Below are 15,074 nucleotides of genomic sequence, written 5' to 3'. Positions count from 1 at the left end.
GGGTCAGCTGTCCTGGCTGTGCCCCCTCCCAGCTTCTTGTGCACCTCCAGCCTGTTCAGTCAGTAGAGCATGGGAAGCTGAAAAGTCCTTGACTAGTGTAAGCATTACCTAGCAACAACTAAAACATCGGTGTGTTATCAACATTGTTCTCACCCTAAATCCAAAACACAGCACTGTACCAGCTACTAGGAAGGAAATTAACTCTATCCCTGCTGAAACCAGGACAGGGGACCAAATGGGGATAATGCACATTTGCAGAAAGTACCTGGGGCTCCTGCTAGAAAACAAATTGAACATGAGTCACCAGTGTGCCCTCACAGCAGAGGAGGCCAGCTACATCCTGGGCTGTATTAGCAGGTTTGCAGTCAGCAGGCTGAGGGAAATGATTGTTCTTCTCTAGTGAGACCATATCTCAAGCACTGCATCAAGTCCTGTGCTCCCCAGTACTAGAAAGACATTGGCGTACTGCAGCAGTTCCAGCAGAGGAACCCCAAAATAGTTAGCAGTCCAGAGCACATGACATAGGAGGAGACGCTGAGAGAACTGGGTTTGCTCTGCTTGGAAGAGAGAAGCTTAAGGGGAGATCTTAATGCTGGCTTCAACTACATATTGAGAAGGAGTGGAAAAGATGGAGCCAACTCTTCTCAGAGGCGCACAGTGGTAGTTCAAGAGGCAAAGGGCACAAGCTGTGACATGAGAAGTTCCAGTCCTATGTAAGGAAAAAGATTCTCACTGTGAGGGTGGTCAAACACTGGAAGAGGTTGCCCAGAGAGATTGTGGAATCTCCATCCCTGGAGATATTCAACACTCACCTGGACATGGCTTTGAACAACCTGATCTAAGTGGACCTGCTTTGAGCAGGGGACTGGACAATGTAGTCCCCAGATGTCCATATTACTGTATGGTTCTACGATTCTGTATTTAGTTTCCACGTTGAATATTAGATGCATGGAAAAAAGTAAGTGAAAAATAGTTGTTATATCCTGCTCTGTATCACAGACCTATTCAATGAAATGGATCTACTTTCTAATGAAAAAGTAGCTTCTGTTATGTTACCAGATTGTTGGTATTTTTAAACGTAATGTTTGTTACAGTTGTTAGATTATCTTTATATTTTAGAATGATATTTATGAACTAAAATTCAGATTCTTGATCTTAATTTTCTGAAGTACTCTGTAAACTGCAAAATGAATAATGAAAAACCTATTGTTTATTTATTATTATTTAATATCCTCCTCAGATTGTATTCTCAGACTGAATTACATCAATAACAAGATTAAAACCTCTTAAAACGTCACAGACATCAAGGTAACAGGTATCTGCCATTCTTAATGCAGATAAACCTTTGTGTGGGATGAGAGACTTCATCGCTGTGTTCCTTAGATTTTTGCTGGTGGCAGAACAAAAAATACAAGTTTGGAATTCAGATTCTGTTCCAAGCATGCCGTTCATCTCTAAATTGATACATTTCTTTTATTTGAAGTTCTCTAAATAAGAAATTCAGCCTGTGGCAGGCACTTGAAATGGGAATTTTTTAGACTAAATAAAAAGAAGTTACCAAATTTATAAGCATCAGAAAATGGATTACTGAAATGGGAAGTTTTAGACAAAAAATAATTAACAATGCTACCACCTACACTGGTAATACCATGCCTTCCTCTGCTTTCCTCAAGATATTTCAGGTCACCTCACTGCTCAGAGGATAAAGAATGTTTTAGGGTTTCAAGCTTACTCCACCTAAACCACTGAAGCCATTTGATTAAATGAATGCTAAGAACCATTCAGCAAGAATGAAAGATGTTTACGACAACACTTCTTGGAAAAGAGCTGATAAGAGTCCAATATTTGTAAGACTTGGTGAAATTTTTGGAGATTAAATTGCACAACAGACAAGGACAAAACAGAGAAGGACTGGAAGGCAAGGTAAAGGTCTAAAGAAGTATCAGTAAGGTTTAGTAAATGTGTTTCTTGACTGAACCTGATAAAGGGTTCATTCTGTATCAAAGTGTGGTATACTATACAGTACTATTTACAACACTCTGAACAAGTTGTTCTGGAGATTCAGGAAACTAATATTCAGCTTATCAGGAAGTTTTATTAACCAGCTAGTAAATGGCATAGTACTTCAGACTTTAACACACATAATTTTGTAGCATACTGCCACATCCACAGCCATGAACAATAAACAAACATATTAAAGCCCAAACATGAATATCCTAGTGATTACCATAAGTAGAGCCCGATCCAAATTTTAGTGGAAGTAATTTCGTTGACTGTCACAGGCACAGATCAGATAATTCTTGCACTACAGCAATGCTCAGAAGACTTCATGATTCATTTGGCCAAATGTTATTCTTTCTAATGTTTCTAAATAGCTGACCAGTTAGTGTGATCAAAAATATCTGAGAAAGGAAAAAAGGTGAGTTAAAAACAACAAAGAAAGTGTTGATATTCACTCATGACAGAGTCAATCTGACTGTTAACCTGGCTGCTCTGAATGACAACATAGAAGGATATAAAGGAGAATGATCACAACATGTGCCTGAAGACACATCTGAATTCTCTGCTCTGCCACAGGCTTGCTGTGTGACCTCCAGCAAGTCACTCGGGCCCACATCCACAGAAGTATCTTGAAATCGATTTTGAGTGGCACACAATTCAGTTAAGTGTTTCAGTGCCCTATGAATCTGGACCTTAAGCTCTTGAATGAGGATAACAGCTCTTTCCCACCTGGACAAGAAGGTGTCAACGATAGTACATTGAAGATCATGAGACACTTCTGTACTTTGCTAGTGAGGATCACATACATTACATAGCCGGAATGTTTTTACTACATACCTCTATGGGAAGGTACTACATATGTAAGAGGTAAAATAGGTCATACTTTTAATTCTCTGAGTAAAAATGAACTAATCTCATTTTCAACCTCATGATTTTAGATATTATAAAAAATTCTGCTGCCTGCTTGATGGTACTCAACCTTCAGGGTGTCTGTGGAGTGAACAATCAATTCTTGCTGCCATTATTCATACGATTTTGTTTTGATATTGAAAGCTTTATTCCATTTTACCCAATAAAATTTTCTCATAGATATGTGGGGGGAGCAGTTTCATTATTTTGTATTGTTTCATTTAGCATATTCATGGACTAGCTTCTGTACAAATAGAGAACAAAAGAGGTCTTTTGCTCCACAGATTTTACATTCTCTTCACCTGTTTCCTGTCCTTGCAATGCTGTTTGCTTTCACAAGTCAGGTCAAATATTTCATTCAAGAAACTTCAGACACCAACATCTGTGACGGTGCTTGAATATATGGGAGTTTGTTGGTAAACAGTGCTTGATCTTTGTGACGGTGCTTGAATATATGGGAGTTTGTTGGTAAACACTGCTTTATCTTACTTCTAATTAAAATTGATAGAAAGCTTTACAAAATTTTGGAGAGCGTGCCAAAACCAAATGGCACTGAATTGATTTTTACCCCCAGCAAAATATCAGTATTTTGTGATTTTTTTGCTTAAAAGTACTCTTACCTGTGTAATTAGCAGGCTGATAGTAATTGCAGTTAAGATCAAAACATTGTTTTCAAACCATGTATTTAAATATTCTTCACATCCCTAAGCAAGTACAGATGAACAGATTTCAAGAAAAAAAATTTCAACTTTTGAATTCATATTGCATCTTTATAACAACATACTTTTAAAATATATAGAATAGAACTTTCTGCATGTTATGATGGCTTCTGATATTTACTTGTCAGAAAACAAATACATCAGTAATGTGTACTGTGGAGAGTTAGCTACAACATTTTAAAAATTATCTGAACTAAACAGATTGTTCTTAATCAGAAGGGAACTTGCTTTTGTGTGAGTATAACTGAGAGACTACCTTATAAGTAAGTGCTTGAAAGAATATTTTCAAGTTTTCACTGATTCTCATACATTACACATCCTGAAATGGATGTGCGTATCTTCCAGATCACAGATTATTCTTATTATATTGCTTTTTAAAATAAATTGTCAATTATTACATAGCTTAAAATAGCTATAAACACAATAAAACATAAAAATAAATGTTTTCTGTATTTTGAAGTGATCTTTTAATAATGACAAGGGTTTGTAAAAACAGGGAACAATTCCAAACCAATGAGTGAAGGAAGACAATACCAGATGCTATTTGACAACATCCTTTCTATTATTTATTGCCCTGTATTGTCAAGAAACAACCTTTGCCCACTGAATTTTTGTTCTCATTGGATAGTCCTATTAACACTGGAGGGTTTATAGAAGAGCATAATATGTATCACTTTGCTCCAGTTTTCTATTATCAGGTTGATAATATCCGATGGTCCTATGCAAACTTGATCTCAAGACAAGTAAATGCTAACATGAACTGGTCTCAGGAAACACATCTCGTGTATCAATGCCTTGCTCAGTCCTCTTATCCTGTGAAGTACTGAAGAAGCTATGGCAACAGATAATAGAAACAGGTGGAGACGTTGCTGACATTCTGTAAGTAATGAATAGTAATTGCTAGTGGAAAAGGTACTGTATACTTTTTATATACTGTCACTTTCCATTGTCATCATTGATTTGCACAGCATGGATTTCTGAATGCCAAGATGCTTACTACTTCTTAAACCACTACTAACTGTCCCTGTGATACTGATCTGTGATATTCACAACTCCTGTTTTCTTGAAATATCATTAATTTAGAACTGCCTATATGACTGACACCTAATGAGTAAAAGGTCACTTCAGAGTGACCAAAGACAAAACAATGAATATTATTAATACTTTGGCATTTGTAAGCCAAGTCTTGGTGGAAAACACATTTTGTATTTTTTTTCCAAAGACCGTTTAGTAGCAAAAGTTACATTCTTTGAGACATGTTTGTTATTTCTTACCATGCTGTATGTTGAATCCCTCGGGACATCACAAAACCATTTCTTCAGACTAGATTTTATGCATGAACATGGGATCTGAGTACGATTTTCCTTGTTTTTATTCCTTTCCCACTGTGTGACATTGTATCTTCCACAGCATTCCATCTAGAATATAAATCCTGTAACTTGTAACTCCAACACCTGTAAAGACTGTCACACAGAGGAATTTCCACCCCAACCAGTGCTAGGTATTTGATTTAGTTGATTAAATTAGCTACATAGTTTTCCTCTGTATTCAGTAGAGAGAGGTTTCTGCAGGGGATGTTTCACCCTTGTGTATGTATAATTTCCCATGATATGCACTGGATAGTACAGGTTTAAGAAGGATATGATATTAGAATATACTTTTAAAAGGAACTTTCTTTTAGATTCTAAATTATTCTAGAACATATGTAAATAGGAAAAAAAAAGAATTACAAACCCAAATTAAAGCAAAACATTTTGACTATCCCCCTTAACCTTCCAAAGTAAATTCAGTGTTGAAATTGTGTGTAAGCAGTAAGCTATATTAAGGATGTGCTCACTGTGAAGCACAAAAAAAGAAGAAAGAAAACAATACATTATTGGAAACAACATAATGAATGTTGTTTCATAATGAATGCAGTAAATGGGGACAGATTCTATAAAACATATTTTAATAAATAAAATTAAAAACACACTGTTTTACTCTAATCTAGGAACTTAAATAAGGATGAGATTTTGAAAACTTTTTTAGTTATTCCTTTGTCACTTCTAATGTCGTATTTGCAAGAATTCTCCGCTCTTAGCAAGAGATCTTTAGAAAGTCTCCCTATTCCAACTTGTGTTTTAGCAGCAATTGATCTCTTGTGAACAGATAGCTCAAACTCAAAGCACAAAGCAAATACTGTGCCCTGTTCAAACAGATTGTCAGCTAGCTCTTCCCAATAATCTATTTCAATACCAGTAACACAAAACAAAACCAAGCCATCAAACAGCTTGGAGAATGGAATTCTTGTCATGTAAGGAAATTCAAGCAGTTTTTCATTCTGAATCAGGATGAAACTTCAGAAATGGTTGGTTTCGTTGTAGGTTTTGGGGTTTTTTTTGTGGGACAAAAGTCTGCCATATTTTGGCTTAGAGATGCTAAACAAAAGCATCTAATTTTGGTGTTGAAGAGTCAATCCAAAATATACCACTTCTAAACTTTGAAAAATTAGATAATTTAGCCAAAACTGCCCTTTCTCCATAAAAACATTCAATTTCAACAACCCTATAAGTTCAGTTAAAAAAATCACCAGCTTTAAGCAGTACACTAAATTTTGCCACGAATATATAAAAATCTAGTTCTTCTCTAATACTATTCATGATCTTAGGCTTTTTATTTTTCTCATGGCAGATGCCGATGATATTGAAAAGAGCTGGAAGCATGTAACACAAGACTTGGGGATGGCAGTTTTCATTCAAAAGTGTGATTACAGTTTACCCTGGCAGATTTAATATCATTTTATCTGTCTAAGGTACCAACAGCAAAATATCCACAGGACTCTCAGATATGCCACAATTTAAACATGCCCACCAGAGTAGGTGGTGGGTAGGTAACTTTGCTGAAATCTGTGCTCCCACAACAGTTCAATGAAACTGAGCTCAAGTATGCCAGCACATAGTCTAGCTGCACCATTGACATAATGAGGTCACCATTAATCACTAGAGAAATCACGAATGCAATGAGAGAAGACTGGATTTTCAAAGAACAGATTTGAAATATACATTATAAATGCATTTGTAATCTTGAGTCTAGACATACATGCTTTGTGAGTTATCTGGAATCATAAATTATCTTCAACATTTGTGAAGAACTATAGAACTCGCCTCTGCAAAAAGTCATACTAAGGGACTCACAGCTGGTCTACAGAAGCATATTAAACCATACTAAACTGTTAAGCAGTAGTGTTTGTAATTAAAAGCTCATGACGCAGAATTAATCTGAAGGGCCACTGGTCAAAAACATTGCTAACAACTTCCAAAATAATTGATCCCATACAAATGCTTCAAAGGACTTTTCTGAAAAAGGAAACAAATTACATGCTGCCAGGCCACAAAAATTATTATGATTAATAATTAAGTATGTGTGCTGAAAGTATTGATTTGCAAGCTCATTTGAGGATTTAAGCATTATTTCTGAGAGTCTCAGTGCAATACTTATTCAAATGCTCTCACAGTAGGAGCTCTGCTTTGACCTCATAGCATCTCTGCTTGTCCATGGTTCAGATCAGTCTTGAGACCTGAGCAGACCAAGTGTTTTATCATACCTAGCACTGTCGAAGATATTAGGAAACCCATCAGTTTTTTCAGCTGCAAAAAACTTCAGTGACCACAACTGTCTGCTCCTACATACATTGACAAGTCCTTCAAAAGCCTAATCTTATACAGAATAATCCATATAACAGCAAGTAATCTGCCCACCCACGTCAGATATTAGCAGCGGATCTTGAAAAATTAATCCTTTACTAAAGGAGTTGTTTTTTTAAACTAAGTTCTGATTAGTATAAACATTTTTTGGTTGATGCAGTATTTTTGGTGATGATATTTTGTGGGTGTTTTTTCTTACATTGTGCTGCACAGCATTCAGAATGTTCCACACAGGTTCCTGCTCAGCCAGACTCTCATTCCCATATTCAGAAATAACTTCATCAATTCTGTTGTTCCATTGATTGTGGACCTGTTCATAAATATTTATAGCATTTTGTATATGCATATTGATGAGTGTGGATGGATAGTACAATCCTTGATCTTTTATTGATATTCAGGTTTCTTGAAGGGTTACTTGCAAGCAGCAGCATTCTAATCAATTTGCCAAATATGATCTAAGACATGTCATAGCCATTGCACTAATGGGAAAGTTGAAAGCAAAAGGGAAAGATAAATGAAATGCCCCAAATCACATACATAGCACAGGCAGACACAAGGTGATTAGCCCAAACGGAGTCAGAAGAGCCAGGGAACATAGCTTAGATACACCTGATCTGTCGTGAAATACTAAATCCTACCTCACATTTTTAATAAGCACGGCACCATATAATAATACTACACCTAATGTGATACAAACTTGTGTGAGCACCATACAGCCTGGTGTAGCAGACATGTACTGCTTTGGGCTAGGGGAGTTAGCAGCTCATGTTGGACCTAGATTAGGCATGTTTGCAGAGACTGTTAAAATACACCTTCAACAGTAATTGAAGTGGACGAGCTGATCACAAAGAGCGCGATTATAGAGAGTGTAGCAGGGAATATATGCAGAGGAGAACTCCTAGGCCACTGAAAGGTTTCGTTACAAAACAAGAAAAAAATGAGGCTTCTCCAACTCACTCCCCTTGCTACAGCCATCCTAAAAACAAAATTCAAAAGCTTGCACAGTGAATGATGATGTTACCATCATTTATTATACTTCAGCAACAATTAATTAAGGTTAAGATCAAGTGCAATTACAGTTGATATAAATTTAACTGTGATCTTTCAACCAATTTTCCTAGCACAAATAGCTGACTCCAGAATGCATCATTCCTGACAGTTCAAATCTTTCGATATGTAAAACCATCATATAAAACAGGGAGGACTCCATCATTATAAATTAACATTTCATGAAGAAATCTTGATGATACAGATTCAGTTTGATGGAGGAAAACTAATTTATTTGTGGTGTACTCTGCCTGAACAGCAGCAGGATTTGGAGAACTGTATGAACCTTATGAGACCAGTGTCATGGGAGGTTTTCTCAAACCATGGATTTTGGAATTATGGTATATAGGGAGGCGGCCAGACCAGTATGGATTCAGTACAGATTACCTTCCATATAATAATGTGAGGAGTGCTCAAGCTATTGGAGTTGCTATATGTAGAAAAATAAATGACTGAATAAAGTTTCAAAGCAGTACAGTTACTAGTGACAACAGCTATGTTGGTATTTATTGTTGCTTCCTGTTGTTAAAAGCAAAGACACATATTCCTTATATTAGAACTCTACTTGGACCTAAGATACAGGCTCAAACAATAAAATTAGTAATTCATTAGCATACTTTGCATGCCATGATACCAATGACTCCTACTATCAATTGCACAGCGCACTACTGTTATCACCTGCTAGCAGACACAGGTTAGCATCTAATGCTTTCTCCTACTTCTGCTGATGTCCCGGAAAGAGGGACTTTCTGGGTCATCCCTCAAAAAGGAATAAAGCTGTCCCTTACACTGTTGATTCCACATTCCTGAACAGGAGGAGTATGTTTTGTTGCAGAGGAGAAACTGGAAATATATTTCCATGCATTCTCTTTTACAACTATTGAACCACACTGAATTCCTCAAATTAACTTTTCCATACCTTCTTCTATGATGTGTAGACGTGTAGAATACTCAAGTTCAAACAAATGGTGATACAGCATACAGTGAGAACTATTAGAATTTTTTTAATTAATTGCAAGAAGCTATTTTGAAATTATCAGCAGTCTCACATAATTTATTTACATACCTCTTCTTTCTTCACAAATATCAGCACTGATATTGCCATCTGGGTAACAAACACCAGGATCTGAACACTCATATACTGAAAAAGAAACCCAAATTATGTATAAACATAATATTGAACAAGTGAGCAATGCAATAAAAAAATTCCAGAAGCTCATTTATAGTCCTTCATGACTATTATTTAGAGTTCTTCCAACAAAAATAAGAAATATTTTTTCCTGGAAAACCTCAGAAAGTGACAACATAGTCCAAGAGGCAGGCTTCAAGCAAAGCACAACTCACTGTTTTGGGCTTAAAGACAAAGCCATAACTTTCTTGGAAGTGAAGAGCAAAAGCTGCTGTTAAGCAGCTGTGCTCCACTGAAGAAAACTCTTATTTCATTATTTCCTGTTTGAATTATCATGGTACCTAAGTCTCATGCCTAGTCAAGGACTCCTTTGAGCTGTAAGACACACAAACAAAACAAAAAGATAGTTGATTTTGTTCATTTTCAGTGACACCAAATTTTCACCCACAGTACCTAGATACTGTGATATTAGGTACTTCCATGGAAGTTGGAAATGAAACACTTCTTCCTCTTTCATCATCTAATAAATTGTGAGGCAAACACTACATGCCTAGGGCAGTAGCAGGACGGAAGAACGAACAAGATTCCTGGTTGTAGCACCTGGGCTCCTCTCACTGCTGTGCTGGTTGATATTTGTAGTGCTTAACAAATGAATCGGTAGAACAGTTCTCCGCTTCAACCTTCACATAGTCTAAAACAGATTGCTCAAAAAGGGTGACAATAAACAAAAGACAAAGGAAAAAATGTAATCAAAGTGATCATAAGAATGTATAGTTACAGTGTAATTTTTCAGAAATCAAAGTGATCTTCCCTTAAAAAGCAGGAATTGTATATAAATATGGAGTATCCAGGTAGGTCTACATAGGGAAGAGCTTTTTAATCATACTCTCTGTTTCAATATTTGTGCTTTTAACCTGCAATATTTTGTGGCAGGCTTTTCTTTATTTCTTCAGCACACACTAAGCATGTAAGCACATACTGAGATAGTTACTCTGCAAAATTTCAATACTAAATTAATCTTAAAACCTCTAAGTCAATAAATACAGTGGTTAAAAACTTTGCTGCATCAAACTGCAAGTGTTTTGTCATTGAAAACATTCATGCAGTAATATGGAAGGATCTTCAGTTTTGTTCAGATTTCATTTGAGCCAGGACTTTATCTAAAAATATCTTTCTATCAGCAGATTTGTTGAGCACTGTATGTAGAAATCACAACATCAAGACAGGATCACAGTTTTCATGCACACAAAACTCCTTTTCATTTTACGAGAAAGTTGGAGTCTGATTTACACTTACTGCAACCAGTAGACATTTCATTTCCTTAACACTTCCAAGGAATCCCACGGCTGATGTAAAAGTAATAACAGATCCAATTCCAAGTAACATACAAGAAATATATGCCACTAGCTGGTTCTCACCTGAAGAAACTGTAACACAATGCATTCATAGTATCACTTCTCTTTTTTTTTGAGACTTCCACTTACAAAACTTATTCCAGAAAAACAATTAAACTTTTGCAGTGCCATTACTGAAAGGATGGAAATAGTAGAATGATAAAAGGGTAGTATTATTACTTATGCTATCTACAGTCACAGAAAGAAAAAGACATATTTTCATAAATTCAGAGGATGGTAACAACATATGAGACGTAAACAGAACATACCCAATTGAACAATGTGAACCACTCACAATGAAATCAGAGAACAATTAGAAGTTTACAGATTTTTTGTTTGCCAAAAATTAGTAGCACATGTACAAATCCTATGTGAACATAGATACAGTTCTCATTAAATCCAGACTCAGTTCCTATGCTATCCTTCCTCTTTGTGACTGGCCACTTTCCCCTTTCCATTTTAACCATTTTTGCGTAGATACAGAAAGTAGCAGGGGTTTTCATTAATTCCATCTCAAATGCTTTATCCGAGAGTTACTGTATTGGATGATTCCCATCCCACCAGTTGGGAACTTGGTGCAACCAAGGCAGACAACTTTTTAAGAGCACAGATGTTGTTATGTGACCCAAAACTTACTTCTCTGTGAAACAATTTGATAGACACTCTGGGAAAAAGGAATATCTATATGGAGAGGCCCAAGCTCCAACTTGTGTTCATTCCACCCAAATATCCACCTAAAGGATCTATAATCTTGTTAAATGCAGGCCAAATGCAGTCTGGTAAATTATATAAAGAAAAGATCAATAGAGCTGATTTATATTTCAGTGATTCATCTATATGCTGTACACCAAGAGAAATAAATAAACTGTATAAATTATAATCATATATAAATTGTAGACATACTGATATATATCTTCCCCTATTTTGATAATCATAATGTCTAATGATGGAAAATAGACACAACAGAAAAAAATAACCTACGCATTTCAATCCAATACTGCCACCTTGTGAAAGAAAATTCTATAGCAGTGTCTATCGATTTTTCTTGCAATCATTTGAAACAAAAGAAAAATTCTATTTATACTCACATAACACACTGAATAAATTGTTTCTGTCAAAGAAAAGCCACAGGCCAAATGTCAAAAGCATAAGACCCAGAGCCTGGGAAAAAAGAAGGATCATTTTTTTAATTCAAAACACTTTAAAAAAAATGATTTGAAGCAGCAAAATAAGAAAAAGATAACAGAATTTTTACCAAGAAAATTCCATTGAAGACATTTAAGTAGTACTTCTGTATTAGTATTTTATCCCTTATTTTCATTCTTCAGTTTTCAGTTTTGAATCACAGCTGAAAATATAATCATATATTCAGTTCAATATGAAAAAGATATAACTAAGCCTATCAATTACAACGGGATTTATTTTCTTCAGGTAATGTTTTATAAATTTAAACAGTCACCTGATACATTGAACAAAAAATAGTGGCAACAGCAGAAGCATCAAGATGGTGTCTGGTCTCAGTTGCCTCTAATGTTATATTGTACACGTGCATTTCTTTTTTTAGCTTTTTTTTTCTTAATTACTAAAGACATTTGGAGGCAGCATGTATGTAGGAAGATTTATATTGCAGAGATGGCAAGAGTTACATAGCCTGGCATACACTTGTCCTTATATTCTTCAATACAATTAGTTTACTAATTATTACGGATACCAGCTGAAATGAAGAGGGAGAACCATAGTAAAGATATAAGCCCTCCTTTGTCTACACGATCTGATTCAATTTTTGTTGAAAATAGCAGATACAGCCTAATGATTTCAGTGCGATCCAGCACACAGTTCTATCAAAGCCATGACAGCTGTCAAACGGTGCTACCAACTGTCTTGTACTAAACTCTGGAGTATGCTTTATACTTCTGAAGTGAATCTCCCAGTCACACCCACTTACTTTTTTCCTCCGTTTTTTGCTGCAGAATGTAACAGGATGTGAAAAGTTGAATTCCTTTCAAATGAAACTAAATCAAGAGCTGCACTTCATTGGTCATCAGTAGCAAGTGGGCACTCAGTCAATGGAAGAACAAGCAGAGACCCTGCCCATAGCAACTGCTCATGAAATACACACAAAGTGTGCGTTAGAACCCGAGTACCAACTGTATTGCCCTTGCAAACGGTTGCAAACCTCAACAGAACTGCAGTGAAGTCACATGGGCATTCACATCTTGAGTGTAGTTTAGCATATTTCAGCGGGAAAGACCCCTAGCACTATAAACTCTCTGATGAAAGACTTTTTATATATCCTTATTATCATTATTGGATACCATATCTTATGGGCCTATCAAGATTTTTGCACAGAGTGAAAATCATACATTTGTCCCCCACCTCATGTGCCCTTTCACCTGTCTTGCCTCTTCTGTAAACACACTCTGGCATTTTGGTCTGCCTGGCTTTATGGTACAAGCTGAAAGGAGTCCAAGAGCAGTGTCAGAAGACGGTTTCTGCAGTGGCAGCCCACTGCAGTTGTCCTACACGTCTCATGTGCAAAGCATGCACAGATGCGTGAACATAACCAGCATAGCCACACTCTTCAGAAAGTATTTTCTAATGCAAAAGGATTTGTTTGAAAGGAATTGTTCTTGTCTTCTGTCAGAATTCCTACAGATTGATTACAATACGAAGTTATGTCTTTTATTTGTACAACAGAAAAAAAATTACAAATATGAAGCTTCTGCGGTCAAAAAATATCTTGCACTAACAACTTATTTTACATACAAAACATATGTTGCATATGTATCAAATTTGTTGATTAGAAGAAAAGATTCAGCAAACACAAGCTTTGCCTGCCCTGTCAAGATCTTCATTGCCTGGATTATAAAACTTCTGTTGCTGAATCACAGAATGAAGAAAGCAATAAGCGTCTCAAACTAGCCCCGCAGTGGATTTGCGTCAATAATGCACCATGTAAACTTATGGACTGTATTAGATAACTGGTTTTTCACTTTCCCAGAAGAAGATCCACTACTTTTAAGAGCAATTGAACTTCATCAGAATTTTCAAAACCAGAATGTATTAAAACATTGGTGTGTTCCATTGTTCTGGTAAAAAACCCTGAACGGTTACGTATTTCACTTGAAAACTGGCATCTGCAATAGTTCTGTTGTAATAAGTATGTGGTTTCAATGCTTTACTTTGAGCCATTTTAATAATAATAATTCAGATTGTTATTTATCTGAAAAATAGAAATATTATCTTTATAGAATGATGCACATTTTACATTACATCGTTACTTCACAAGAAAATCCTTACCAGCTCTGAATATTTCCGTCCTACCTTAAAGAGCACAGTCTCATAATGATACGTTTCTTCCTGAAGTCCAACTTAACCACATCCTTACAACAGAGAAGTTTTCTTCTGTTGATCAGCCCTGACTTCCTGGTTACAGGCAACAGACCTACAGAAACATCTTTTTTATTGGTGAAGTTGTTTGCTAAATGCATGACACAGTGCCTGTGGTCTTCAGTCACCATGATCACAGCGTAACTCGCATTACAAAACAAGTATCAAGTGCACGTTGACTCAGTGCTTGAAGACTTGACCACATTGAAAAGTTCACTGGTTACATGATTCTGTGAAGCACGAGACGTCGCGGGGTGGATTTAAAATGGATGAGTTTCCATTGTTTTAAGATTTAAATGTCTTATTCATCCATAACACCGGTGAGAAAATGGTAAACGGTTGCTCTTGAATCCAGTATTTTGTGGCTGACATCCATAAGTCTTTCAGAAAGGTACTCAGTTTATTTTAAAGATGGCAGGAGCTGGGAAAAAACCCTACTATCCTTGGCAGATCCTTCCCATTGCTCACAAAACTGCCCGTTTTCTATGTAAAACCTGTCTTTACCTTTCAGTTCTTATTTTTCTATTACACCTGTCTTTGCGCCTTGGTATTCCTAATCAGACTTTAGGGACAGATGCATTCCCTGTAAATACCATTCCGCACTAAAATTACATTGTCTGCACCGTCCCTGCCCGGTATCACTTTTGCTAGACTGGACTGTGTGGTCTTTAATTCTCCGACTGGACATTTTCTCCAGCTCTCAAATAATTTGTATGTGCCTTTTTTTTTTTTAATATTATTTTTTGTTCCCCGCCCACAGCGCAGGCAGCAGGGCGTGCCGAGCCGCCGGTCCCCCCCGACC

The 15,074-nt window shown here is 36.4% G+C and overlaps 1 protein-coding gene across 1 annotated transcript; it reads right to left on the bottom strand.

The window, feature by feature from the left end:
- Positions 1-2,327: 2,327 nt before the first annotated feature.
- TSPAN19 (tetraspanin 19) lies at positions 2,328-12,203 on the bottom strand. Its single transcript, XM_019472970.1, has 8 exons — positions 12,138-12,203; positions 11,971-12,043; positions 10,785-10,915; positions 9,426-9,500; positions 7,512-7,622; positions 4,904-5,047; positions 3,531-3,614; positions 2,328-2,402 (listed from the first exon to the last, which is right to left on the bottom strand). The coding sequence occupies exons 1-8, from the start codon at positions 12,201-12,203 to the stop codon at positions 2,328-2,330; spliced, it is 759 nt and encodes a 252-aa protein (XP_019328515.1).
- Between the last annotated feature and the right edge of the window lie 2,871 nt (positions 12,204-15,074).

This window comes from Aptenodytes forsteri, unplaced genomic scaffold (assembly GCF_000699145.1).
Source record: "Aptenodytes forsteri isolate BGI_AS27 unplaced genomic scaffold, ASM69914v1 Scaffold358, whole genome shotgun sequence".
Lineage (NCBI taxonomy): Eukaryota > Metazoa > Chordata > Aves > Sphenisciformes > Spheniscidae > Aptenodytes > Aptenodytes forsteri.
Note: the sequence above shows the minus strand (reverse complement) of the source record. Positions and strands in the feature narration are given on the sequence as shown.